Here is a 27,869-nt window from a genome sequence, read left to right on the forward strand (position 1 = left end):
ATTGTGAAATGTGCTCCTCACGTTGCTTACCTCGAGGGGAATCTCACCATCATTTCCGTTCATTTTCCTGCGCCATGTCCCATCCTGTGGCTCCCAGCGACCAACTCTTAATTGTAGCCGAGGACAATACTGTTCCCTTCATAGAGTAGTACGGTATACCCTTCTTCGCCCCCCTCCCCCTCCGTGCGTGTTTAATATATACGGCACAACCAAAGTCGGCAGTCCTGATTTGTTTTACTAAGAAGTCGGCAGTTGATTAAAAAACTGAAACCAAAATAAAATATAACTGCTCACTGCTTAGAGGCTGCGCGGAGGAGGATTCCATTATTATTATTATTATTTTTTGTTTGTCATCTTTCCGTTTAAATCCTCCTCTCAGCCCTTCTCCCTTCTTTGCCTGCTCCAAGAAAAACCCTAACCGAGTCCAATGGCTGGCGGAGAAGATCTCGACTGCCCCTCCGCGCTGGCGTCGGCGGCTTCGTCCGCCGGATCGCCGCTCTCTCGCCTCGGAAGTCGGCGGTCCGTCCACCGTGCCCTTGGCGGCGGCGCAGGTCTCCCTCTCTTTATCTCTCCTCTCTCTCGTGCTAGGTTTTTCTTTTGGACCCTTGATGATCTCTGGTTCTTGGTTGTTCCAGTTGCCGATGTGCTCCTTTGGAGGCGGAGGAACGCCGGGATTCTAGTCGCGGCAGGCGCCACCGCCGTCTGGTTCCTCTTCGAACGGGCTGGTTACAGCTTCCTCTCTCTAATGGCCAACGCATTCCTCCTTGTCGTCGTTATCCTCTTCTTCTGGGCCAAATCAGCCTCTCTTCTCAACAGGTCTGCCCCCATTCTCTCTCATCTCTCCCCTCCCCCTCCTCCATTTTTTACTCCGTGATTCGTTTCTTCTTGTACATTCTCGTGGTTATTGTTCCAAAAAAGTTTTGGAGTTTAGGCCGCTTCATTGTTCTTCGTAGGCCGATTGCTGACTGTTGTGATAGTTAATTTGTTCAAAATATTGGATTTGTAGACCTCTTCCGCCCCTTCCCAATCTTGAAGTTTCGGAGAAGTTCGTAGGGAAAGCTGCGGATGAAGGTCGGGTGTGGATCAATCGTGTTTTGGCTGTTGGACATGATGTTGCCATTAGGAGAGATAGGAAAGTGTTTCTTCAGGTACTCTTTGCCCGCTTTCATGCTTTGTTAAGTTTAAGATTGTGTATTTTCTTACTTGCGTCTGATATTATTCTTTTGTCCCCTTTTGTTCTACAGGTTACAATGGTTTTGTGGCTTGTTTCATATATCGGGAGTTTGTTTAACTTCCTTACACTGGTTTACATTGGTGAGTTTCATTAGACTTGCTTTATTTTGGTTCTTTGGTACAAGATAGAATCATAAATGGAGAGTGGCTTCTTCTTCTTACGGTCTGCATGCTGTGCTTTGTACTTTGACATTATTGCAGGGGTGCTTCTGTCTCTCACTGCTCCTGCATTGTATGACAAGTACCAGGGCCATGTTGATGAAAAGCTTGGTATGGCACACAAATTACTCTTGAAGCAGTATGACAACATTCTAAGCAGGGGAACAAGAAAGCCAGCCAAAGAAAAGAAGACTCAGTAGCATGATGGTCGCACTCTGTTGACTCCTCCCATGTAAATACCTGCACCTTATGATGACAGATTAGTAGAATTTGGTTTCCTGTTAACATTTACTTCATCTCTAGTGGTTGCAGTCATACCCTCATCAAATTGACTGTGCTGAGATCCATAATGTTAATGAGATATATGAACCAATGCATTTCAAAATCATATATATGAATTAGAAGTAGTTGAAGAACATTTCATTGTGAATAATCCATGTTTGTTAATAGTCAATAGTTTAGAGAGAGAAAAATGGAGAGGGAGTTAAGGTTTGCACCTAATGGTGGAATTGTTCGACTAGTTGAGTGCAGCAAGATTGTGATTTCCATATATATTGATATCTGAAATGAAACATTTGACTTTTGGTTAAAAAACAAATTATACAATTTTTGGTTCGTGTTTTTTTTTTTGGTAACAAATCATTTCATTTAGAATTTATTCAGCTATCTTGATGTTGATAGTTTTGATAATAACAGAGGGAGTGCCACTTTTCCATGTCTGATGTGGAACTTCTCCCCCTTGAACTTGCAAAGTAGAGGGGTGCTAGACTACAGTCCAATTGGCTTCTCAGTTTGATTTCTTATTTTAGATGAACAATTATGTATTTTAACTGGATTCAAATTATACTAGTTGACTTGCAGCTTATCTGTCTTAATTCTCTAGACATATCTCTCTTATTCTCGTATTCTTTTTGTATATGCGAAAAGAGAGAGAGACGGTTTAATTATGGTGCGATAGTTTTATGGTGCGTATCTCAAACTTTATTGTAGTCATAGTAATGGGCCTTTCTTTACCTTGCAACAGACTAGGCCTAGTTATTTGTTTTAGTTATATCTTTATTACATACATACACTTATATTCAATACCATCATCACTTGAATTACGATATAAAGCTTAGCATTTACACCTATCAATATGGATGGCTTCTTTCTAAATCAACTTGAGTGTTATATATGTATCTCTGTCTCCATCTTGGTATAATTATCATTGATCTTTATAAATTAATAAATAATTTTCAGAATTAGGTATTTAGTTTAATTAATTATTATTAAGTAGATTACTTGTGGTTTATTAATGCAATGAAGGTTGATAACATATATTATAAGTGGCTTTTAGAAGTAGCCAGTTACTTACACTTTATATAGATTAACTGGTTTTCATCTATTAGTGTATGCTTTCATATCTCTTGGTTCACTATCATCAGTTCTTAATTCTTGAATTATATTGTATGATTGATATACAATTTCAATATTTTATAAATAAAATAAAATTGTATAACTTATAATTATAATTATTGTGCATATATTTTAGTAATTAAGAAAACATGGAACAAATCAAAATTTGCACTAGTTCCTACTCCTTATTGTTCTTTCCCAACTATACTGTCCCCCTACCAACTGACTCTAATTCTAGGTTAGTGACGTTTTTTTTCTTTTGCCTTTTGCTTACAACTTCTAATAGTCACTTTTGCCCTTGTAACTTTCCTTTTTATGGTGCTACGTTTGAGCAGTAGAAGGGTTCATAAAGGAGTGTGAGATAGAGGGGTTCATGTTTCTTGTTAGGGTGGAGCTTTGGCATAAGTGGAGGCTGAAATATTTTATTTTTCAACCTTTTTTGGGCATCATTGGAGTGGTGTGAGAAAATTTTAGTTTGTTCCTCATACTGCATTCTTTTCTTGAAAGAGATCCTTTTTTATATGTTGGACTGTGTCTTTGCACTTGTATTGAGCTCGATGCTATCAATATATTGTTACTGAACCCTCTTCTTGATCTCTATGTATGTTTTGTGTCATGAGAGGATATCATGAAAATAACTACTTCCCTTTATAAATAGATTCAGATTACTAAAGGAAAGCATATAAATAAATTATGGAAAGCTTTCTGTATTAATTACTTTATGCATATTTATATACACACACATATATTGCTTATGCTGGACCAAGTTTGTAACTTGTTCTCATGTGTGTGTGGTAAATCTAAAAAGTTAAAATTAGAAATGAATATATTAGAGGAGCTCCAGATGTTGCATAAATTAAGGATAAAGTGATGGAAAATCGATTAAGATGGTATGGACATGTGCAACAGAAACATGAGGAGGCTCTAATAAGGGGTTTGGACTGTGTTGAAAGTGGTAAGAAAAGCAAGGAAAAATCTAAGGTACCATAGATGGAGGTTGTGAGGAATGCTATGGAGAAATAAGCCTGAAATAACCCAAGGGATGGCCTAAATAAGAATACCTGGCAAATGTGGATCCACAAAATCCACCCCTAATAGTTGGAAAAAGGCTCGATGGTTATGACTCTGTATTATTTTAGTTAGTTTTACTTGAATGGGAGTATTTTCGTCATTTAGTTAATGTAACTAATGCATCTTTCTAAACCATACATGCAGATGTTATATGTGTGTGTTGTATTTATGTATAACCTTATTGATCTCTTTGGATAACTGTAGAAGGTTTTATTCATTATCTACTATTACTAGTTTGACTGATATAATTGGTGCCGAAGAATTCGTCTAGGCTATGTTTCCCTTATGAAGTTCTACCAAATTTGAAGGTTGAAAAGAGCAAGTTGAGCAATTCACATTTCCACACTAGTGGGCTAGCACGTATAGCACTTGGTTCAAGTATTATGTTTGTCATCTTTTACTATTAGGAAACCAGAGTTGTGTTTATTACTTAAGAAAGAATTCCAAACATTGTTAAAGGGTCATGGTGGCCTCCAAGGTTTGCTAAACTTGTAACAAAGTTTGTATTGGCTGGCGACCGGTTTGGTACGGTGCTAGTACGCATCTCACCAAGTTGAGGTGTGCCAAAGCCAAAAGATCGGGAGAAAAGAGGGACGGACCTTAATCCTCACGCTAGGATGAGAACTAGGGGAAAGAGAAAAGACGAAGGGGAGAAAGAGGGAAAGGGAGTGGTGGAAGAGGGAGAAGGAGAGGGAGGGAGGGAGAGGGGTGTACTGAGGGAGAGGCATTGGCATCCATCGACCTAGATTATCAGGGGAGAGAGAGAGCATAAGGAAGAGGGAGAGATTGCAAGAGAGAGGGAGAGCCTCATGGGGAGAGAGGGAGAGAGATCCCAGAAAGAAGTTTCGAGAGGCCCCTCGCCTGTATTAAAATAATCAGATTGACTAAAGAACTGAATTGTGTTGGTTACTGACCGGTCCAGTTCGGTATGTTCTGAACCATCTAGTTTAGTACGCCCTAAACCGCCTTGTTCGGCATGATTTTGGAATCCTTGGTGGCCTCCATGGTGGTTTTAGTGTTCAACTGTCATGTCATGGTTGCTAGTGGCTTGGCATGGCACTTGAGCTTATGACAAGTGCCATGGTGGGCCTGAACCTGATAAGGTGGACATTTTGTGGGAGGCCCAAGGTGGACAATGTGAATCCGTAGCAGGCAACTGGTTTTCTTTCATTTTCTTTCTGAATAATGGTGTAGCATTGCTTCTTAGGTCACTCTCTATAGCATGACTCTCTTTTGGTTTCTTCAGTAATGACATGACATTATAACAAATATAATGATGTGACTCTGCATATCAAATCTTAATATTAATAACAAGTGGTCATGTTAATCAATCCATTAGTGAATCTTAAACTAAATGCATGTGTTATGCTTTATACTGAAGCCTAGTTTGATAATTTTCTTATTGATTGAATCATTCAAATATGCAACTCATTGGTACACATCTTTCGACTTAAGAAATACCTAATACATGTCAGTTGATGCAATTATTATTTTTTATTTTATGCTCCTATTTCATAGCTCTATTTTTCATTTATTAGTTTCTCTACTGCCATAGTGTATTAGAGAGCTGGTTATTTATGTTTTATGGCTGATGTTATATTAGATTGCTAATGTTTTTATTCTATAAATGATATTATCATATTTGGTGGGTTGATGTTGTTACAAATTATATGCTTCTTTATTTTTGTCGTTTATACCTCCAATGTTTCAAATTGCATGAAGTATTGTTTATTGGACATTTAGTAAGGTAGCCTACTGTTATATTTTAGCTGGCTGCCTTGAGCTTATGCCATGCAACATTAGATGTGTGCCATGAACCCCCTTAGCCACTGCCAAATGCTTTTCCAAACATTGATCCTGAAATTGTAGAATCTCAATGTTGGAGAATCTTGTGTTATTTTGCTACCTCATGATATGTTTAGAAAGCTACGGAACATACTTGAGAAATACCAAGAACAAAGTTATTGGTTGGACATAGATGATCTTGACTTGGGGTCCTCAACTAAATGTCTTTTAGGCAAGACAGTGTGCAATTTTAGGAAATGCTGAGTCTATTGTCTCTCTAGAGGTCTTGATGAAAACTAATCTTTTTACAACATGTGACGATAGACAAAGTGCTATATCTGAACCTTATGATTTTATCGTAATGATGAAATTGAGTTTACTATGAGTTTGAAAATTGGCTGTGTTAAATCACAGGATTAGTGTAGAACTTTAAGTTATATTAGCAAAGTTTTAGTTTTCTTCTACTTTATTGTGTGTATAATTAGTTGTTATTAGATTAGGGTTTCTAACTAGTTCATATTTCTTGGAATTTAAGTAACTTGACATGTGTGTGTAATTTATGGGTCTGTTGCTCTGACATCCTTGCACACATGAGGGTGCACATGCATAGTCACGAGTTCAGCCGTCGGGAATAAATCGTCAAGGTTGAGAAATTCAGGATTCAGGAAAAAATCTGGTAAATTTGGAATCAGAATAAGTTCAGCACATTTAAAAAATAAAAATATTCATGAACAAAACATTCATACAAGTATAGGGAGAAATAGTAGATACTAATAAGCAAGGTTAATATGTTTCACAATTACTGGAAGTAGAAAAATGTTGGAGAAAAAGAAAATATTTCCTCAAAAAAGAAAAGAACAGAAGTAGAGAAGGGGAGAGTATCAGGTTGGGTTTGGGAGGACGCTAAGAAGAGGTAGAACACAGGTGAGAAGAATAGAAGAGAAGAGATAATTGGAGAGGTTGATTTTTCGAAAAGAAAATATTTTAGTTTTTAAACAAATTAGTGTGTCAATGGCAAACCCCTAGTTCCTACGCTTGCAGCTTGTCTTAACGATTTCAAGAGCATGGGCTTGGACTTCGGTGTCTGCTATCTGAGGTATATCCAAGTTATTCGTTTATTATATGAATAGAGTATGAATTTTATAATTTTTTTATGAATTTTATGAGATATACATGATAGGTTCATCAATAATGGATAATTTACAGAACAATTTGGCAAACTGCCGTATACGAATTATTCTTGAATAGTCGGCGAATATTGTGACCATGCCACAAGCATGCATGTGTGCATGTGCATGCCTGTGCCTCTATCTGCATGCATGCATGTTGTGTGTATGCGTGTATTCTTGGGATAGGCTGTCCAGATGTTTTAGAATAGGAGAATTCATGTTGAATTTTATTTTTCTTGCTAGGCTCCAAGTTATTTCGTTCGGTGGATTTGAGGTCACACCTTCTTTGCCCTTCTGACTTTTAGTCCGTCTTCTTGCAATCTTATGTTGTTAGTGAACCACATCATTTTTGTATTGCTACAGTTCTATATCTCATGTCTTCTTGCAATCTTTGAATTCCTGCACCAGTCAGAGGATGATTTAATCAAGTTATGGTGATCTTATGGCGAGGTTGATGAGAGATGAAAAGATGGAACATTTGCCAGAAAGGATGAGTATGATGCCCTGAATATAGTTGTATTAAGTGAAAAATGAGACATCTTTTACATTTCTTATCTTTACGTCTTCTTTCAGGAGTAAAATAATCATCTTTACTTTCCTTCATGTAAAGTTGTTTTGGTGGATCTTTCAGAAGAAGACAAGGAATTAAGAAAATTTTCAATTGTACAACATTGAGAACAACATGGTTCCTGATTATCCATCTACCCTTGATGTAACTCTCAGGATTGTAGACACTGTTGAAGATCCTATGATGTGTTATGATGAAAAGAAAGCAAGGACGACAATTTGTTGCCATTGCATATAAGATTGTACTTGATAGTAGTCATGATGAAATTGGAAATTATTTATTGGACAATCTCCAGAACTTGTGGTATTGTTTTCTCTGATCGCTGAATTCTCAATGTGAGATTTATGATACTATGTTCAAATAAATGGTAAATCTCTCTGGGGGGAAAATGGCAACATTAATAAAAAAGATGACCTAATCAAATTACGGCGAGTGCCTTATTTACCAAAAGCAGGTGCAGGAGCACAGTATGAGCTCTTATATAAAATTAATTGGTAAGTTTAATAAGCGGCTGCAAGGATGAGTTTCCGAGGAGATTCTGAAGTGGTGCGCCACCCTAACTGGATGAACTCTGTCTCGGTAAACAAAATTTCTCCTTTTTTATTCTTCTTTGAATTCAACAACTTGCTACCAAGGTGAATACATGTAAAGCTCTTATAAAAATGTGGAAAATTCTCCATAAAGAATGAGCATGAGGCACCACACATACAAGTACTTTGTGGAAAGTTAGTCACCTTATACCATTTTTCTAATCTCTCTTACATAAGTAATTTTTCTTACTTTGAGAACATAGACATAATAAGAGGTGGAAGGAGTAAAAATGATCTTCTTTCTTCCTCCTGGTCATGAATTTTTTTGTGGATATATCCAAGGAAGATAAAGGAAAAGGCAATCTTTCGATGTTATAATATTGAGAATGATGGCATCCTGATTATTCACTTACCCTTGAGGGTGTAGCTTTCGAAATTGTAAACATTGTTGAATATTTTATGATATGTTATGATGAAAAGATACACACAAAGATAATATGTTGTCGTTGCAAGTATGATTATACTTCATCATTTTCATGATGAAGTTGAGGAATCATTAGTTTTAATCTCCAAAACCTCCAAATTGATTCTCTTCGTTGCAGCAAAATGTCAAAGGAGATATCTTAGCCTATGTTCAAATTGATAGTGAATCTCTCCAAAGGTAAAAGCTTTTTAGAAGTCAATTTTTTTTCGGACCATACACTGAGAAATGCTCTAAGGAATCATGGACCTTCCTTTTCATTAGGTTTTAATGACACTATTTAAAGTCCTAAAGGAACTCAATAGCAAGTTCCATGTAGCAGACATGATTGATGCAAGTGAAAAATCTGTAATTTTTAGGCACCCTGAGTCTGCTTCTTTTCTATGGTCGCGACTAAATAATAATTTTAAAGCTTTTAATTGCATTTTTTTTGATATAGTTGTAATTGCATGAACTTCACTTTCTAGTTCTGTGTTCTCTTTGGATGAGATTGTAAGGATGTTGAAGTTTGGTTCTTGTTTGAGCATGTGATCAGATTGGAAGTATGAGAATAATTTGAAGTTTCTTGTTTGAAGAACCTATAATTATTTTGATTATGGTTATAATCAGGAGAAAGACATGAAGGTTTAATTTTCATTAAATGTTAGTGTAGGCTCAAATATATCAAGGTTGCAGTTTTTGTTTTTAATTGAAAAGGTTTGGTCCAACATGACATCAGTTATCATTTATTTTCATTCTAAATGGGTTTTTGTTGAAAACATAACAAAAGTATGAAGAGATTAAAGACCCTCCTGAATCCTCAATATTCTTTCTTTAGTGTCATCTCTCATCCAAGTACCAACTTCAGAAAGTGATGAGAGATACATGGTTGCTAGGCACTTATAAAGTCATTAAAATTATGATGGAAGTTATGATAAATTGGATTGAGTAAGTTGATGCCATTTATTCAAGGTGCCAACTAACTTGATGATCTCGGTCCTATCCTCTCTAGGTTCCAGACATCAACTTGAGGTTTCTCAGTCATAAAGGCCTGAGATTGGTTTATATTCTAAATGGGTGTTTAAGATGTAAAGCATGAGGTCATTCGAAGTTAAAATATCTGATATTTGTCCCTTCTATCTTAAATATTTACGAAGTCTACCTTACATGATTTTTTCCCAGGTTTATCTTTCTAGGTGCTTCAGGTACAGTTGTAGTCTTATTACGTCCATGTATTGTTAAGTGTTCATGCTAGTTTCCATGTGCAAATGTTCATGGTAGAAATTATCCCAGTTTTATCTTTTGCTGTTGTCTTTTTGCATATAGAGAACAGTATCTAAAACTTGTTATAACTACAGTCTGACTGAGAGGCAGGCAATACAATCTAATATGGGTCCACTTCAGTTTCAGAAACCATGTGATGACAAGGGCACGTTTGGATGTCAGAGTTTGTAATCTGTGGATAACCTCACATGCCAATGGAGGGGTTAAGAGATGAAGCAAGGAGGAAGAGGGATGCGAGGTTGAAGTCACCAACCCCGTTATTTCTAATTCTTTGGAATAACCAGATTTGATTAAAAGATGATTTAAATTACCTCCAAAATTTAGGAATATTGAATTTGCTGCTTCCCCTCAATCAGACATTTTCTTCTTTCATTGGACATCTCACTTTCCTCCACCTCACCTAGTGCACAGATTATCTGCAGATAACCAATGCATGCTTCCAAACAGGCCCTAAGTTTCTGCATGGTCAACAATGATGCACCATGCAATGGTCAAGCACTCCCACATTTAAAAAACTGTCTACTTTGGAAGCTCTAGAATTGACCATGGGATGGAGTGCTGTATTTTTTAAATTTAATCCTGGTATTGTGGTAGAACTGATTATTTTCATGATCAATGGTCTCTTTGCCTAGAAGAAGTTTTTCAATTGGAGGGGGATGTTGGTGACACGCATAGACTAGCTGACGTGTTCTGTTAATTATCTTGAACTCAACACTAAGGTGGCAATTGCTCCTTGGATAGAAATATTCTGGACATAACAATATTGCAAGTTGCCTAGTATATACAGTCAATAGTGTTTGAGACCACAAAGTCTGTTCAGAGGCAATGGTGCACCTATATTTGGAAATATTCTGTAATATTCAAGATGATTCTGCAGTGGTGGGTTATTTGTTATGATCCTGTAGCAAGCGTGTGTAAGGAGAATTATTTGCAAGTACCAATGTCTAAAACTCAGCTTCAGTGTCAGTTTCTGCTAGGCCAAATCTGTTTGGTTGCAGCAGTTTCAGTGAACTTGAGAAGAAAATTTTGAAAAAAAAAAGATGCAAAGTGTAGAGAATAAGTTACCCGTTTTGGTTGGATGAGATAATGATTTGACAATGAAATTATGAAAAATTACAATATTTTAAAAAGTTAAATAGTCATGTTTCATATTATTTAAGTGTTACATATAATATATATTACGTTGGTGGATTAACAAATGAATACAATGTCTATGAGATTTAAGCTGCAGGATAGGATAAGAATATGTCAAACAATTTTCTTCACTAATTTTCTTTTGAAAACAATATTGCAAGTCTCCCAAATCTTTTTTGAAATTTACGAAGTGTAAACTTAAATTTGAAAAATACTGCTCGAGTGAAGACATTGGGCAGTGCAAATTACCTAAATGTACAGTAATTTTGGTATCAAAATTTCAGTTGGAACTCCATAAGTAGCCAATATGTCATATATGTTCTGGTGGGACTTTCCGAGTTTAGCTGAAGTTTATACCATGGCTAGCATGTTATGTTAATGCTGGACAGCACGTTATTCCAAGCTTCAGCTCAACTTTGAACCATGGTTAGCATGTTATGTTACATCTGGTCAGCACATTATGTAGGTATATGTACATTACCATTAAATATCCTTACTCTTATGTTGTAGGTTTTCATATGGATGCATCAAATGCCTGCCAATAAACTAAGTTGGACCGCAATACTGTAATGTGCATATGAAAACCTAATTTTATGCTTGATCTGTCAAAATTGTATTATGTGCCTATTTATTTTCTTCTAATGGATTCTAACATCCATCGCTAAGCTGTGATCTAGGCCCCAATGATAGAAACTGTTTGAGATGTCAGTTAGAATGCTTAATGGTACCTTGTATTCTTCCTTTTTCACATATCTGGTTCTGAGTTTTTGAACTTTTGGATCTCTCTTTTCATTTATTTCAGCTCTATTGGAGATGCATCACATCCTATTGGTTTCTGACTCTTGTTATATATTGTTAATGCAGGTATCTGCTGGCATATCTGATTGAGCTTACATCCAAGGGACTTTACGTCTGTAATTGTGGATGTTGTTGAATTTTTCTGTCATCCAACCAAAACCTTTATTCAAGTTGATGGGTCTTCGTTTATATGGTTACACCCAATAATTTAACCATGAAACGAAAGTACTCAAGGAATAGTAGCCAAGAGTGCCAAATCTTTTCATCTATAGCACGAACCCTCTTTATGAGGTCTTTTTTTTTTTCGCCGCAACATGTTGTAGGGGGCCTCCCTGCTGATATCTCGATGTATGAACTTCTATATGCCTAGTTGTCAACATGTCGCTCACATGCTTTTGATTAGTTTGAAAGCAAGATTAATTGCAGAGGCATCATGAAAGTTCTCTGTATCTACGATTTGGAGGATTTATGGATTACTCATTAGATGTATGTAAAATCTTTATCTTGTCTATCACATCCCTTTTGGCAGAAGGAAGAGAATAATGAAACAAGCCACTTGGACTGCACATACCAACCTTAGAATTGGTGATACATGTTGGATGAATTAGTGTATGAATTTTTTTTTTTAATACAATTTGGTCATGTCTCTGGGTAAATTATAAAGCAGGGAAATGCATCTTCTCAATCTTGGTCATTAAGGAGAGATTCTTAACCAGTTGCTTGATTTGCTGCACGAGGTGATGAAAAGCACTTTTCAACTTTTGTGCAGGCTTTGTGCAATTTTGCAGTTAGCATGATTCGCTGTGCAACATGATGAAAATTGCTTCGATTTTTGTGCAGGAATAGTGCAATTTCCCCGTTAGCATGCTCAGCGTGGGTCCCGAATTTTGTACAGCCAGAGGATCTCCCTTCTGCCAGCTAAATATTTCTGTACCCTTTCAACCATTTCTAAGCTGTTTTGCTTTATTACAATCCCATATGCACATACAGCAGCGCGCAAATACCTGTTTTGACAAATCATTCGACTGTTAAAACTAAGGAGGAAGTGTATGAGTGTGAATCCCTGAGCATTTGCAAATAATCCAAAAATTTAAGCATCCTTTATTTTATCAGGATCTCTGAAAATTATTGGGAAGATGCAGGAAGGCATTAGATGCATTCGAGTTGGAACGTCTTTAATTTTTGCGACACCACACGTGGCTGGAAATGACTCGAAGAGTTTTGAGTAATAAGAGAGCCTGTCATTACAGCAAAATAAACATCAGAGCTGCTAGAAACCATCCACAAGCATATTTGTAACCTAACACACTCAACTAGCAGCTGGTAGCTGTGAAGCAGGCTTCAATGCTGCAACATACATGGGGGTTCAACAAGGTTCTTTCATAAGCAGCCATGCTTGTTACAAGTAGGTACGGTTGCTAGCATTCGTACTCTCATGAACATTACCTCTATTTTGAGCTTCAATGAGTACAGGTAAACTACGCTTGGCAGGGCCACATGCCTGCAAAGCTAGGATGGAGAGGCAAGTATTTCACCAAATACCAGCTGTGTGCCTATCACAGTAGCTTGTCTCAGAATACTTTTCGGTTGTCCACCCAGTCAAATTACAAAGGAAACCAAAGGGCTTCTACCTCAGTTCAGACAACAGAATACTCTTCTGGGTCTAACCCACCTCGGTCAACTGCAAATATTTTGTATATCGGAATATGTACCTTTGAATGTTCAACTCGGTTTATATCAGGGCCAATTAAAAGTGGCTTGACTGAAAGGAAAAAGGAAACAAGGGCAGCTACAGAACAGCAACAAAGATTTTATTATATTCACAAGCAGGCTATGCAGGTTTTGGGACATGAACAGATTCCACATGCGGCCATGCGACTGATCGCAGCAGTTCTAATGAGAAAACAAGTCCCAAGAAATGAGAGGGTAAAGTGTTGGCTGAAGCCTGTACAACCAATCAATCAATCTGAGTGGCAACTTTCGATAAGAGTATATAGGTTTATCTGATTCAGATATGGATGATGGAAGACAATTAGATGTAACAACACATGGATGTTAAGAAAACTTAATGCAACAGCATTTTCATCTTTAAATAAAAATTCTTCTAAGAAGCAAAACAGATGGCCCTTGGAACTTGGTATGTAGAACATAGTGTGTATATTGCCATCACCATGCAATCCCAATGCTTTTTATTACTATACCTGAATGAAAAAGAAAATAATGGAGTGCGACCTTGCAAATGCAGTGACAACATTGGACCTTATCTGAAAGCAAAATAACATGAGATCATAACAGATAATAAAGGCTATTTTCACCATGACAGGGTAGATTAAACAATCATAATTTTGAGATCCTTACAATGACAAGTGCTTCACCTCCACATATACTGCCTACCGTTTTCTATGTTTTTTTTTTCCGATAGGAACCTAAAAAGAGTAGTTTATTAAATGAAGAATGATATTATATTTTGGAGAATGAAGATTATTGATGGTTGATTGTGCAAATTTGACTTTGGCTTCATAGCCAGCAACTGAAAGACAAACGAGTTATATTAGGTTTCTTGGAATGTTGTGATAAAATTTCTAAGAGAATCTTACACTGAGATCACTGAGTTAAAAGTTACCCAACAGACCAGATAAAAATTTCCTGTAGAATGATCAGTAGAACATGGAAACAGGCTACTTCTTTCAGTCCTAAATCGAGAAAATTAAGTCATCACCTACCTACTGAACTATGTATACTTTATAACATTAAGGTTGGGCTTTACCATGTCCATCTGCTTTAGCCAAACACTCCGCCTTTTTTTTTGACTGTGCTGGTGAGGTCCCCTGATCACAAATAACCTGTATCCTTGGGATGCACATAACTCTTCCAGCCAAGGGGTAGGTGTGCGTCTCAATGCTGCATCTCCAAAATTGGAGAGAGTGATTTTCTCAATGGGCCAATGGAGCTACCGCACCTTTCTTACAATCTTCAGGAGACACTAAGGATCTGACTAAAATGAGAATGCATTTGATAACAATTTATCACTATTAATAGGGAAGTCTATGATATCCATGAACTAATATTAACCATGTATACACACCAAAATAAATTTAAACACATGTAATTGCAATTACCCAATATTCTTGTGGAGAATAACCAGTCCAAAAGATTCACAAGAAAATGGTACCTCATGAGAATAGGGAGCCCTAGTTCATAGAAGATAATCACTGGGACAACCAATACTAAATTGGAAAGCTAGACATTTATGCAAGGTGACCAAGCACCCTAAAAGATCACAAAGATATGGATCTGGGTGGAGGTAAATATAGCACCATTTCTTGTGGTCAATGAGCGTCCTTTTTGTAATATTTCACACTTACTAATAACATAGTAATTAACATGTACATCTCACAGGAATCAGTTCCTAGAGGCTATTTCCCCCTATAGGCTTAGTGCTGCACATACTGAAATGTAAGCAAGGTCTGCATATTGAGTACCTGAATGAATATTCATGAGACACATACTAACACTGTATGAAAAAGACTATCACCTTATGGTTTGGCAAAAGGAGAAGGTTAAACTTCACAAGAAAACATCTAGTTGTATATGTATATACCATATATGGATAGGAGTGGCCCAATGTATTTGGAGGCCTAAGATTATTTTGTTTTTGAGGCTTTTTCTGCAGGAGACCTGCCTAAGGCGAACTCACAGAAGAGCATTTTTTCTTTCCGCTTTGTTTTTTAGGTTTTCCATGCAGTGGGGCTTCTTTGGGCCGGGGCAGTCGCCTAAAAATTGGGCCGGCTCTGTACATGAGAGAGCCTAGAAAACTAATTACCTGGCTTTATAGCTTTATTAATTATAATTAAGAGGCAATAAAAAAATTTTCTAGAAAATGTTTGAAGTTAGTGATTCAGTTGAACTGTTTCACATAATGATGGGGAACACCCTGTTTTCGCGCCTTCTCCCCAACGCCCCTTATGTCGTCTCCCTCGCCGGCGAGCCCCCTCGGAGCCCCTCGCCAGGTGTCCACAGCCGCAGCGGCGGCGATCTTGCCGATGGAGGGCCGAGATGGATCCTCCGACTCTCCATCACAAAAGAGAGGCCGGAAGGCTTCGTCGGGGGAGGTTATGAAACGTACTATTAAATGGGGAGAGACCAGGAGAGATTTCAGCTCCACCGTTGCTCCTAAAAATACAAAGCAAGAACGAATAAATTCTTAAACAAGGTGATCGCAGTTTGCGTGCAACAATCCGACAAGATATTCTCCCCAATTGTTTGGCTCTACCCTTTAATTTTAGTGTTTTTCGTTATTCTTCCGATCTAAATTACGCCTCTCTCTCCTCGACGTTCCCACGATCCCTCCCTTTCCCATCTTTCTAGCTCTTGCAGGTAGATTTCCTCCCCTCCCCACAAATTGACGAGACTGGAGTCGGGAAAGCTTCCTCCGGGTTGGGACCCACAGAAACATTCCTGAGGTCACTTGTTCATGCAATAAATCCAACGCAGCAATTTAGCCTTGGTTTTTTTTTCCATTTTGATTTCACTGATTTGAATTGGATTTTTATTGCATGAATGATAGGATTTCTCGAAGGAATTGGAGGATGATGATGCGGCAACTGTTTCTGGTTTTCTTGCTGCTGCATGGAGCTGCTGCAGCTGGGAATCAGTCGGCTGCAAAGCCCGCAGCTGGGGATATTCCTGCGAAGGCAAAGCCGGCACCTGCGAAACCTCAGGCGGCACAGTGGAAGACATTGAGCGGTACATCGATCGCTTCTATTTGATTATTTGATTTACTGTGTGTTCATTTCTTTAGATTCCCTTTTTGTAAAGCATATTTTGAAATTTTATGAAGAGAACGTATCTTGTTCATGGTTTCTATCAGTGAAATCCCATGATTAGGATAGGTTGGTATTGTACAATCTGCAGCTCTCACAGCTGGTTCTCTGTGACTTATGGTAAATGGAGTTCACTGCTGTCTCATTCCAAAAGTCTTAACTGCTATTGGGTTACTCTAGTATTTTGCTAGGCGTTACATTCATGTGTTGTTGCATGACTTGGTTAATTTCCTTCATGGCTGGTGTCGCGGTCAATACTATCTCTCAACTTTAATTTGCGTGCAAAGTAAATGCAAATAGATAGATAAGGTTTTGTATTATCGCATGAAAAAGCTGATAGAGGGGTATCAATGGTGGAGGTTGTTATCGGAGTATATAATACCGGGTTATTTAGGCTGTTTCAGATGATGGGGATTACCGTATTATCTTGTTTAGTTTTTATCATGGTTAAGACTAGTGATGTGTGAGAAAAACACCATAGCATTTTTTTTTTGTTTTTTTCATCTTTAACTGCCACCACAATCCGTAACTTTTTTGATCATGTTAGTCCTTTTGACCTGTAATAAAAGTTAAAATTAAAATTTAGAAATGCATGTATTTTAACTAGATACAAGGTGGATTATGAAAAACATAATATTAATATGTTAGCTCATGGATTAGGAACTTGAGATCTATAATCTTCATGTATTAATAAAATTATTTTCACATGCATATGCAGGTAATGCTCCATTGGTCATAGCACGTGGTGGCTTTTCAGGGATCTTTCCTGAGTCTAGCCAGTTTGCATACCAGTTTGCATTGGCAACCAGCTTGAAAGAAACTGTTCTATTATGTGATCTGCAATTGACTAAAGATGGGGCTGGTATTTGCCGTTCAGATTTGAGACTCGATAATTCAACAACTATATCAACTGTATTTCCAAAGAGAGATGCGACTTACTCTGTGAATGGACAGTCTCTTAAGGGATGGTTTTCATTGGATTTTACTATGGATGAGTTAATCAGCAATGTTACAAGTAAGTATATCGTAGTTCTTTTACTTCCAATGGGAAATTTATCAGCACTTCTATTAGCTCGTTGGTTGATTTTAGAAAACAGGCTACAGCTTGGTAGTTCTTCTACTTAAGATGCATTGTTCTTTTATTAATTAATCAGCACATCATGCTCATTCTAAAGGAAAAAAAAGGACATTATTGATGTAATTCATGAGCTTGAAATATAACTATTGAAGCAATGCAAATGGATCTTTCTGAACCAATGCTTTATCACCTGCTTTCTTTTAATTTATATATTGTACTAAGAAAGTATGTTCTGGAATGGTCTTACGGTGTAGATGCGTCTCAATCTCAAGTGGAGAAATGGGCTCCAATACTTGTTAGGTGTTACAGATGCAGCATATGTACACCATACACATGCGAAAATGTACTAGGAAACAGATTCAAAGATACCTATAACATTTTCTTGGTACTTTCTGTGGAAAGCACTACAAAAGGGCAGCTTATGCATCACCTTTGTTAAATATCTTTTTGTCAATTAAAATCATGGAATTGATAAGAACAATCATCTTGTTTGGAGGGTAATGTTCCAGTTCATCAGTTTGGAACATAATTTTTTTTGAAGGTTAATATTTATATCTCGGTTATAGAAATTTGTAGGAGGATCTTAGAAATCAGCTATCAACTTAATTATAATTCATACAGTATCCAAATTTGTTGCTTTATTTTTGATGAAATTTGGACTTTAGACTGACTATAATGCTACTCTTATCATCCCAAAGCAATTCAAAATATCTTCTCTCGGCCAAGTTTATTTGATGGCAACCTGCCAGTATCCTCAGTACAAGACATCTCAGGGTTTCACCCATCTCGGTTTTGGTTGAATTTGCAGGTATGCTTTTTTGTGCCATTGGTTATCATTTTGTTTTTACTACAAATAATATTCATTTTCCTTCCAGTTAATGTTTCTGCATATATTCGGTGACTAAATGCCAGCCTAATTTGTTGTAGAATATGTTAGCCTATTTTGAGGTCTCTGTGTGCAAAATTAATAGCAGAGATGCCTAGTTACTTCATTCTAGAAAACTTCTGGCTATTTGGTCAGGAGTTACTCACTCTCTCTCTCTCAGATATTATATTCTGTAGCAAATTTTACATTAGTCAGGGTATCATTTTGATGAACTCCTTTGCATTTGGTCAGATCTGAGGCGGCGTAGGCATGGCATCCTTATAAAAGAGATTCTTTATAATGCCCTACCCTATTGCTATCAATCTGAAACTTTCATATTTACCTAGAGATCTGATATGCCAGAATTTCAATACTGAACTGATGTTTACTCTTACTTCTGTTGCAGTACGGCATGTTCTATAAGGAACACAAATTGGACCCAGCAAAATTCATATTAACAGCATTGGAAAAAATGGACTTTGATTACATCTCTTCTCCAGAAATTGATTTCTTAAAGAGTCTTAATGGGAAGTTAGGACAAGCCAAGACAAAGCTCATCTTCCGGTTTCAAGATGAGGAGGAAGTAGAACCCTCAACTAATCAAACATACAGCTCAATCTTAAAAAATCTTGCAACAATCAAATCATTTGCTTCCGGAATTCTTGTTCCTAAAACCTATATATGGCCTGTTAGTAAAGATATGTATCTAGAGTCTGCTACTACTCTTGTAACAGATGCTCACAATCTAGGGCTAGAAGTGCATGCATATAATTTTGCAAATGACCAGCCCGTGAGCTACAATTACAGCTTTGATCCTACAGCCGAGTACTTGCAGTTTATAGATCACTCGAACTTCTCTGTTGATGGTGTGCTCACAGACTTCCCTTCCACAGCATCAGCAGCTGTAGGTAAGTGTTCTTTCTGTTCTTTCAATAGTTTTCAATACTTATCTTAGACAAAAATATATATCAATAATCTCTGTACCATGGAGAAATACTGCTGCTGAAATTTGCATACACAGACTGCTTTTTAACTATTCGACATAATCAAATCAGATAATCCTTTAGGAACCAAGTCTTACTGTCAGAAAACATTCTAGAGACTGTTTCATACTTTTATGGTGAGGACAATCACAATGTTCTACATATTTATTCTCCCTTTCAGCTTCATCAATTTTAGATAATACTTGCATTTCTATTTCTAATGTTCTGGGTTTATTTTATTTTATTTTAACTCACTGGACTTGGTTGCAAAGGCATTGATTAGTTGTCGCATCAAATAAGGATTTTACATCGCACCTCTTGTCAACTATTTTCATGGTTATTTTGTTTGATGCAGCTTGCTTGGCGCATAACAAGGATAGTGCTGCTTCTAACAAAAGTGAGTTTGACATCCTTTCTTAGGCTATGGTCATATTGTTTCTCAATGTCCTTTTGGTGGGTTGTACATTCTAAGACACACAGTGGCTATGGATGCAGAGAGATCACTAATTATAACACGCAATGGTGCAAGTGGAGTCTTTGCTGGATGCACTGATCTTGCTTATCAGCAAGCAGTAAAAGATGGAGCCGACATAATTGATTGTTCTGTTCAGATGTCAAAAGATGGAGTGGCCTTCTGCTTGGATTCAGCAGATCTCATGGGAGACACAACAGCAGTGGATTCTTTCATGTCTCGATCAGCTTCAGTGCCCGAGATACAAAAGAACAATGGAATCTTTTCATTCGATCTCACATGGAGTGAGATTGAAAGTTTGAAGCGTAAGGATTTCATCCTTTTGCTTTAATGTCAACCTTGATGAAAATGGACGTAGGTTATCAGTTGAATCTGAGAATACAATGATACAATGCAAAATACAGCAATGAAAGGCCTATCTGTGTCGTGCAATGTGTAGTTTTCTGATTGTAAATGGCCTTGATTCACCATGAGACAGCTGTTAATTCTTCCATCAAGGTGAAATATTCTCAATAGATGATACCCAGACAGTAATAATTTAATTAACCAGGCAGATCCGGGATATTCTCGTCTTTGAAATATCATTTACATGTTCTTCTTCTTCTTCTAATCAGATATGTGTCTCATGCAGTTTTAATAGTGTCCATGATCAGTACCTCGATTTTTTATTACCTGCATCCATATATTTCTGAAAAATCCACTGCCTAGCTCAATAAATTATGATGTTATATTAGGGTCTCAAAAAGTAATTAGTCCATATTTTAGGAATATATATTTAGTCTAAAGAGGAGTAGTATTGATGGAATGAGTCATATAGTTATGTTTATCTTTTCTATCAACTGGGAAATTATCTTCATTATACAAAGTTTCTTATGCATAACATCATAATTGCTATAAGCATTTTAGGAATTAATCAATATGTAATAATGATATGCATGTCTATAGAGCTTTGTCATTCTGCTGGGATTGACTGCTAAAAGAGTATGCCTTTTTTTTTGGTGAAAAGTCTTAGACAGAGATATAGAAAGACAAGACTTGGTGTACGGTACTAGATTTATATCTGGCCTACCCATTATGAACAAAACGGCAAAATCGAAACAGTTCCTATCTATTTAGGAATTGCTAGCTTAAAACTTTTTTTGCTAATTAAACATAAAATGTTTAGTGAGCTTCTGATAGGATTCATTTTCTATTTATATATAAACTTTTTTTGATGCATTTGTATTTGCAATTTGAGAGGATATGGTTCATTCATGGCCCATATTCTGTGAAAATGATACTCAAGAGAACTATTTAACAATTAGCTTATGTAAGCATCATCTTGTGAAACTTGAAGCGGAATTGCAGTATCATTCTACCTCATTGATCTTTGGGTCCATTATTTTCCTGGCAGCTTTGCTGGCAAATCCCCTTTCTAGTGCTAACCTGGTGAGGAATCCAGCTGCAAAAAATCAGGGCAAATTCATGACACTGGCCAAATTCTTGGACTTTGCAAAGAACAGCACTGTCTCCGGGATCTTAATCAGCATTGAGGTCAAGTATACGTTTTCTATATTCCATATGTTAGTAATTTCTTGGGAGCATTCTCTATTAGATGGAATAATAGTATATTGAAATAGAACAGAGCATTTTGTTCCTCTGCAAATTATTTCAAAAATATTTTTTTTTGGTTAGAACAGAACTTTTTATTAGAATGGAGTCTATTCTCAATCAGCAAGCCTGACCTGATAAGTTCTTCTAGTGAAGTGTCATTATTAAGGATATTACACAGATGGATCTACACTTCTGAAATTCATATTTATAGGAGGCTTTAATAAAGGTAGGATTTGAGTTTGATTTGGTCTCGGATTGTGATGTTCTCTGAGATAATATTCCTTTTCAGTAAAAGTGCTACAGGTACATGCATATATAAGTGAAATGGCATGTCCAAGTTAGCTTAAGGGTATTTTCATTCCTTCAAAATTGTTTTGAAAGAAAATGGCTGTATTAGAATGAAGTCTATTCTCAAACGACAGCCAGGTTCTGGTACATTGTTTAGATGAGATGTCATTGTTTTGAAACATTTATATACATGGATCCAAGGTTTCCAGAACTGGAACAGGTATGATATGGGACTGTAAGTGTTAAATCGATACACCGTACATAGCACTGTGCCTGTACCTCTAGGATTCAACAAAGAGAGAGCAAGATCAGGAGAGAGGGGGAGGGAGGAATGAGCGTACCTCCGACCTTTGATTCACAACCTTTGGCAACTGATCAACCCTTTGAGATATATGACCTTTGGCCTCTCAAAAACTCTGTTTGGAGTGGAAGGCATCAATCATTTTCTATCAAATTTCAAAGGCCCGAACCATCCCAGTTCTAGGGCAGTTCGGTGAGGTACGCCCCTGATGCAGGCGCAAGGCGCCCAATCCTTAGGGCGTGCGCATGAAGTTTGGGTTTGATTTTTGGTTCGTTTTGTCAATTGAGTCCTTAATTGAGTTGTAGTTTTCTGAATTGAGTCTTTTAATTGAGTCCATGTAATTGATTGCCAGGTGGCATCAAGGGGTCCACTTCATGTAGTGTGAAAAGAGGACTTGATCTACTCCTACTTTGATTAGAAGTCTTAATTGGTCCCTTGACTTGCTCAAATCCTATTTTGGTTAGGAATCCTTTAGCCCTTAGTATTTGAGTTTAGTCATTCTTAATCTGAGTTTTGTCATAAGATTAATTTTCTATTTTGTTCTAACGCCCCATCTATTTAAAGGGTGAACGTTGAAGAATAAAGGCAGAATTAATTTTGGTTTTCAATTGCTCTTGAGATTAAGAGGCGCAAGGCTTCTTCTTCCTCCTTTGGTGAGACGCCGGAAAATCATTGGGTTTAGGATAGAGGTGAGACTCTTCTATTCAGCCCATAGTTATCATAAACTATCCAAACTGCAGCACCTTCCATTGATCCTTCTTCTATCCGCCTATCTTCTTCATGCAATAGCCCTAATCCTTTGACGCTCTAATCACCATAAAGACTTTTAGGTTTCAGATCTAAATCGCAAGCCTAATCCCTTCCTTCCATGTCCTAACCCAAATTAGCTTTGGGTCCAAACCATCTGGTTTGGGATGGTTTAGCAGGCCTTGAATGGGTCTACATTTTAAAATCAATTACTGACTGGAGCTTTGAGCTTTGAAACTGAGTAGGGATTTGGTTTGAATAAGTTCAAGTTTGCAATGTTCTCTGAGATGTATTCTTTCCTAGGAGGATTGCTTTAGGTACTTAAGAGAAAACCATCTTGGATTTGCTCCATGCCACTAGCATCCCACCTGTCTTTGAATTCTTGCATCAAATGTCAAGTGGCGTCCATGGGAAAGGGTTGTGCATCTAACCTTCAGCATGTTTGGTCATTTTGCACCTACATTAGCATTTATCTCTAGCACCAGTTCTTGTTGCATAAATTTACCTTATTTGTCTTGGACTTCTTGCATCTGAATTGCTACCTTTTCCAATACTGGTCATGGGAGTGCTTTTGGGTTCATGGTTGGACAAGATTTTGTGTTCAACCAATGCTTCACCATTCAATAGCAAGTGGAGATCCATGCTCAAAATGAGTGGTATATCGAGATGACTTCAAGGCATCTATAAGTGGATGACGGTTAATAACAAACCGGACCCGTACATGGCTATACATGTAAGACTTGTTTTGGTGATTAGAGGCTCCGGAAGGTGTCCTTTTTCTACTTGACAATGGTCGAAATGACTTGTCACCTCCACCTTAAATCCTTTTTATCTCATTTGGGACTATCAGAAAATCCTATTTACTTGTCTAGTTATTGCAAAAAATTATATGCACTTTTGATGTATAAGAGCTGAAGATAAGAGACTGAATCAAGTTGATCTTTTAAAACCATTTCAAGCTATGGGACAAAGAGGACACTAGGGAATTTACTTAAGCTGTTTTTTGGTGGGATCATATTGTGATGGAAGGAATAAATATGGTTCCTTGTTTTCTGTTGTATCCATACGATAAATTTGTTTATAGCCTATGCACGCTGAATCTTAAATACAGCACACTTCAAACTGAATATTATGTACAGTTCGACGTGAAATTTGAAATATCAAAATTGATCTGTTCTCTACATGCAAAAAGGAACTTTAGTAAATGACAGATTAAAAAGGTATGCATAAATATCGAATTTCTGGAATCTTGAGGGTCCTGTTGTGTGAACCATCAAAATCACCAGGCCACGTAGTAATGAAATTTATATACCTAGAAAAACAAGAAGTCAAGTGAAACAACTATCCACTATCCTGACACAACTGTATCTGCTATGCGGCACTAAATTTACTGATCCAGATCATCTTACATGCCAATCATCATATATTATGCAGAATGCTCCATATCTTGCTTCCAAGAAGGGACTTGACATAGTTAATGCAGTCTCCAGTGCCTTGATAAATGCCATCTATGACAAACAAACCACTCAAAAGGTTCTCATCCAGTCTGATGACACTTCAGTACTCTCCATGTTCAAGAACAATTCCAGCTACAAGCGAGTTTTCAAAGTGGAGGAGACAATAAGTGATGCTTCAAAATCAGCTGTGGATGAGATCAAGAAGTATGCAGATGCAGTTGTCGTCGCCAAAACTTCCCTTATTTCTATCTCAAATTCCTTCCTTACTGGTTTTACTGCAGTCATAGATAAGATGCATGCAGCGAACCTCTCTATCTATGTTTCAGGACTGAGGAACGAGTTTGTGAGTATACCTTTTGATTGCTTCTCAGATCCACTTGTGGAAATGGCTACTTATGCTACAGGGCTTGGAGTTGATGGGATAATAACTGAATATCCTGCAACAGCTAGTGCATACTTCAGTGAGTATCTAAAAATACAAGGGCAAGTATACTTTCATAATTATATAAGAACATGAACATAAGAAAGCGTATTACGTATCCATAAATATATTTGTTCTGCTTAACTTCTAGAATATTTTAATTTCATCTGTAGATTTTATAGTTGATTACAGCTACTCAAGAAATCATTATTTAGTGTTTATCATGTTTATTACTTTTGACTTTCTCAAGTTTATTAATCATTATTTTATTCCTAAGAAATCTATTTCTGAATTTGATCTAATTTGGTCTCCTGTCAGGTGACGGTTTGTTATGATTAGTGAAGCATGTGTGTCGCTACTTTATCATTGTTTAGCTTGGAGAACATTGTTTGTGATCTGATTTGTATCATCATATGCATTCTCTTGCTGTTACACCCATCAGAAAAAAATCAGTATTTTTGCTTCAGAATTTCTCCATTAAATACTGCTCTCGCTCCAGAACCCCATCCCTGTTCTTTCAGACAGAAGCTTCCATGCTTTTTTTGCCCTTTTTTAAAAAATTTAATCAACCAAACTTATGCTTGAACCTCCTCCATGGAGCGGAGGGGTGGCATCACCCAATTCACATCTGACTAATCAATACTTGACTTATGAAAACGAATTAAATTATTATCAATACAGTTTGTCAAGTAACATTTTTTGAGGTTACTTTCTCAATCTCAAGTAACATTATACTCTAATAAATTGCTTTATCAAAATCAACTGTATCTTCTGGGAGTGTTTTGTTATAGTGGTTCTCCTTCTTGTTATTTCCACTGCTGCTTCCACACCCTCAGACCGAAAGCTTCTCTTGTTCGCGTTCTTGTTCCTGCCTCTTGCAGCCATAGTTGTTTGCAGACTTCATATAGTTTTGTTGCCGATCCCTCTGCTCCAATTTGTCATTCACCAGCAAAGTTCTTCCTATATGACTATTGTTAGTTGATGATGCTACTGGTGTCATAACAGTGAAGGTACCTAGTCTAGGTTGTAAATTTTCTTTTTTCTTGACACCCCTAATCACCCTTTGAATTGTAATTCGTTTATACCAAAAAAGATGGCTGGATCTCTTTTTATTACTCATATCTGAGTAATTCAAAAGTTATGGTCCTTCAAATTACAACCGGCGCGACAAACTAAACTTAATATTTTGCAGGGAGCCCATGCTCTGATGTGGAAGCCAATTTGCCATTCACAATCTTACCTGTGGAGCCTGGTTCCCTGCTCAAAGAGGCTCAACCAGAAGTACTTCCTCCAGCCCAAGCCCCTGCCCCTGCACTTGATGCTGGTGATATTGGGGACCCACCGCTGCCTCCGGTTGTCAAGGTCTCTGAGACGGCACCAGTTGCAGCACCAGCAAGTTCTCCAACTCATCCAAGCGGTCAACCAGCCAAAGCGGCAAATGCTGCTCTATGCCTCCTAATGGTGATGCTCAGTTTCATTATTTGAGCTATCAGTTGATACGGCAGGCCTTTGCATTGTTGTTTTCTTATTGTTGCTTATTCAATTTAATTTGCAATCGTTTTACAATGCTTTCCTGAACCAGTTGGTTCTGTATTAAATTGACGGATTTATGCTAGATCAGACCATTGAGGTAGATTCAATTGTCATAAGTTTGAGATATGGCTGCAGCAACATGAATTTTCTGAGCAAGCAGCTGCATGTAAGCTTCGGTCGCTCGGATAATTTTTTTGTGATGGGAGGTTCTTGTTGGTCTCAAAGAAGTTTTGAAGTGCTCTGCAGGAAGGCCAATTATATTACTAAAGTGGCAGAGATGATTGATCCTTATAGAGAGTTAGATAATAATGGTTGCCTAGTATTGTATGACTCTGTATCTATTAACACTCGAGTGCCTTCAGAAGTACAGCTGCGGAAGCGCAAGTGACTTTTCTTTCTTGATTCAAACCAAGATTTAGAGAGCGAAATCCAAGCTTCTTTAGCCAAGGTCTTCTACACTAGCTTAGAATCCACGGCTGAGTCCAAATCCGACTGCTATATATCTAATCTGTGGTTGAACCAAAACCCCGATCCACGTCTCCATGATTCTTCTCCATGTGGCTGGCATATACTTTTTGTGGGGGAAGAAGGTTGGCATATACTTGAAATGAAACCAAATGCCTGGTTGAACTATAGAGTTTCTAGAGAACTCAATGCACCATAGATGCTTTCATTTTAGATACATAAATGCGTACAGCATTTTTTGGATACTCAAATGTGATACAATTGACCGCCGTCTTATATGCATTTATTCTTTTGGAGTCATCACCCTGCCATTATTTCCATAAGGGCTCGTTTGGTTCGCGGGAAGCATTTTCCTTCCTAGGAATATGATTCCTGGAAAACAAATTCCTAGGAAGAGGATGCCTAGGAAAGTATTTTTGGCATGTTTGGTTGACCATGGGAAAGTGACAAATTTCCAAGGTGCTTATGTTTGGTTGGCCATCTACTTTCCTAGGAAAGTTATATATAATTCCTATTATGCCCTTAATAAAAATTAGGTTTTTAATACCTCTTTAATGTTTCTTTAATGCTGAAAGGACTTTTTGGGAAAAAGTAAAAATGGAGTGATTCCCGCCTCATGGGAAAGTAACTTTCCCATGTTTCTCATGGGAAAGACTTTCCCATGAAATGTGGGAATCATATTCCCATGGGAATATAACTTTCCCTTCTCTCTCCTTTGAAAACTCCAACCAAACAAGAGGCACCTCATTACTTTCCCGTTGACCACACTTTCCCCCCTTCTTTTTCCGCGAACCAAACGAGCCCTAAAAGAAAAGAGGCAGAGGACGAGACTGTTCTAATAAATGATAATATGCAGATGATTTACTCAAATACTGTGAGAATCCGTACATCATTAGTTATTCGTTAGGTAGGTTTTGAGTATTTATATAGGATCAAGAAAATCCAAATAATACATTTCGGCTAGCTATTTTAGGTAAAGTCATGGATTGTTACAAATAGTATCAGAGTGTACCTGACTTATAACCTACATGGATTAGGGGATACTGCATTACGGATCTATTGGGACTGACCTCGGGCTGATCGTAGTCCTTTGTGATTAGATTTGAATGGTTACTTAATAATATTTTCTAGTTAGCCATTTTGGATAAGTCCTGATTGTTATACACATGGCTCGATACTATAGCTAGGAATTTTTGCTCGGTCTCAAATGCCCTCCGTCTTGTCATCGCTCCCCATTTCTTTCCTATAATAGCCTGC

At 37.4% G+C, this 27,869-nt stretch overlaps 2 protein-coding genes across 13 annotated transcripts; both read left to right on the forward strand.

The window, feature by feature from the left end:
• The first annotated feature begins 311 nt into the window (after window positions 1-311).
• Window positions 312-12,165, forward strand: LOC103722433 (reticulon-like protein B11). 11 transcript variants are annotated; one of them, XR_015975276.2, is made up of 8 exons: window positions 340-551; window positions 636-816; window positions 1,007-1,148; window positions 1,245-1,314; window positions 1,435-1,624; window positions 7,056-7,086; window positions 7,176-9,892; window positions 11,653-12,165. XR_015975276.2 is itself a non-coding variant. In XM_008812989.5 (6 exons), exons 1-5 carry the CDS (start codon window positions 428-430, stop codon window positions 1,590-1,592), a joined length of 675 nt encoding a protein of 224 aa, XP_008811211.2. In that variant the 5' UTR covers window positions 312-427; the 3' UTR covers window positions 1,593-1,624; window positions 11,653-12,165. The 11 variants fall into 11 exon arrangements, 4 of the variants coding, with proteins under 4 accessions (XP_008811211.2, XP_088571996.1, XP_038985903.1 ...); XR_003388599.4 differs by lacking the exon at window positions 7,056-7,086 and having other exon boundaries at window positions 312-551; window positions 9,775-9,892; XR_005513283.2 differs by lacking the exon at window positions 11,653-12,165 and having other exon boundaries at window positions 333-551; window positions 1,007-1,314; window positions 7,176-7,306; window positions 7,386-7,668.
• A 3,316-nt stretch (window positions 12,166-15,481) lies between these two features.
• Window positions 15,482-26,254, forward strand: LOC103722432 (glycerophosphodiester phosphodiesterase GDPDL7-like). Of its 2 annotated transcripts, XM_089928878.1 has the most exons (12): window positions 15,482-15,799; window positions 15,955-16,049; window positions 16,154-16,332; window positions 17,128-17,424; window positions 18,186-18,295; window positions 18,759-19,260; window positions 19,691-19,732; window positions 19,831-20,112; window positions 21,201-21,340; window positions 24,171-24,397; window positions 24,565-24,654; window positions 25,807-25,947. In XM_089928878.1, exons 3-11 carry the CDS (start codon window positions 16,176-16,178, stop codon window positions 24,608-24,610), a joined length of 1,803 nt encoding a protein of 600 aa, XP_089785004.1. In that variant the 5' UTR covers window positions 15,482-15,799; window positions 15,955-16,049; window positions 16,154-16,175; the 3' UTR covers window positions 24,611-24,654; window positions 25,807-25,947. The 2 variants fall into 2 exon arrangements, with proteins under 2 accessions (XP_089785004.1, XP_038985886.1); XM_039129958.2 differs by having other exon boundaries at window positions 24,171-24,654; window positions 25,807-26,254.
• Window positions 26,255-27,869: the final 1,615 nt, after the last annotated feature.

Source organism: Phoenix dactylifera, chromosome 2 (genome assembly GCF_051530095.1).
Source record: "Phoenix dactylifera cultivar Ajwa chromosome 2, Ajwa_hap1_PhDact_Kaust_v1.1, whole genome shotgun sequence".
NCBI lineage: Eukaryota > Viridiplantae > Streptophyta > Magnoliopsida > Arecales > Arecaceae > Phoenix > Phoenix dactylifera.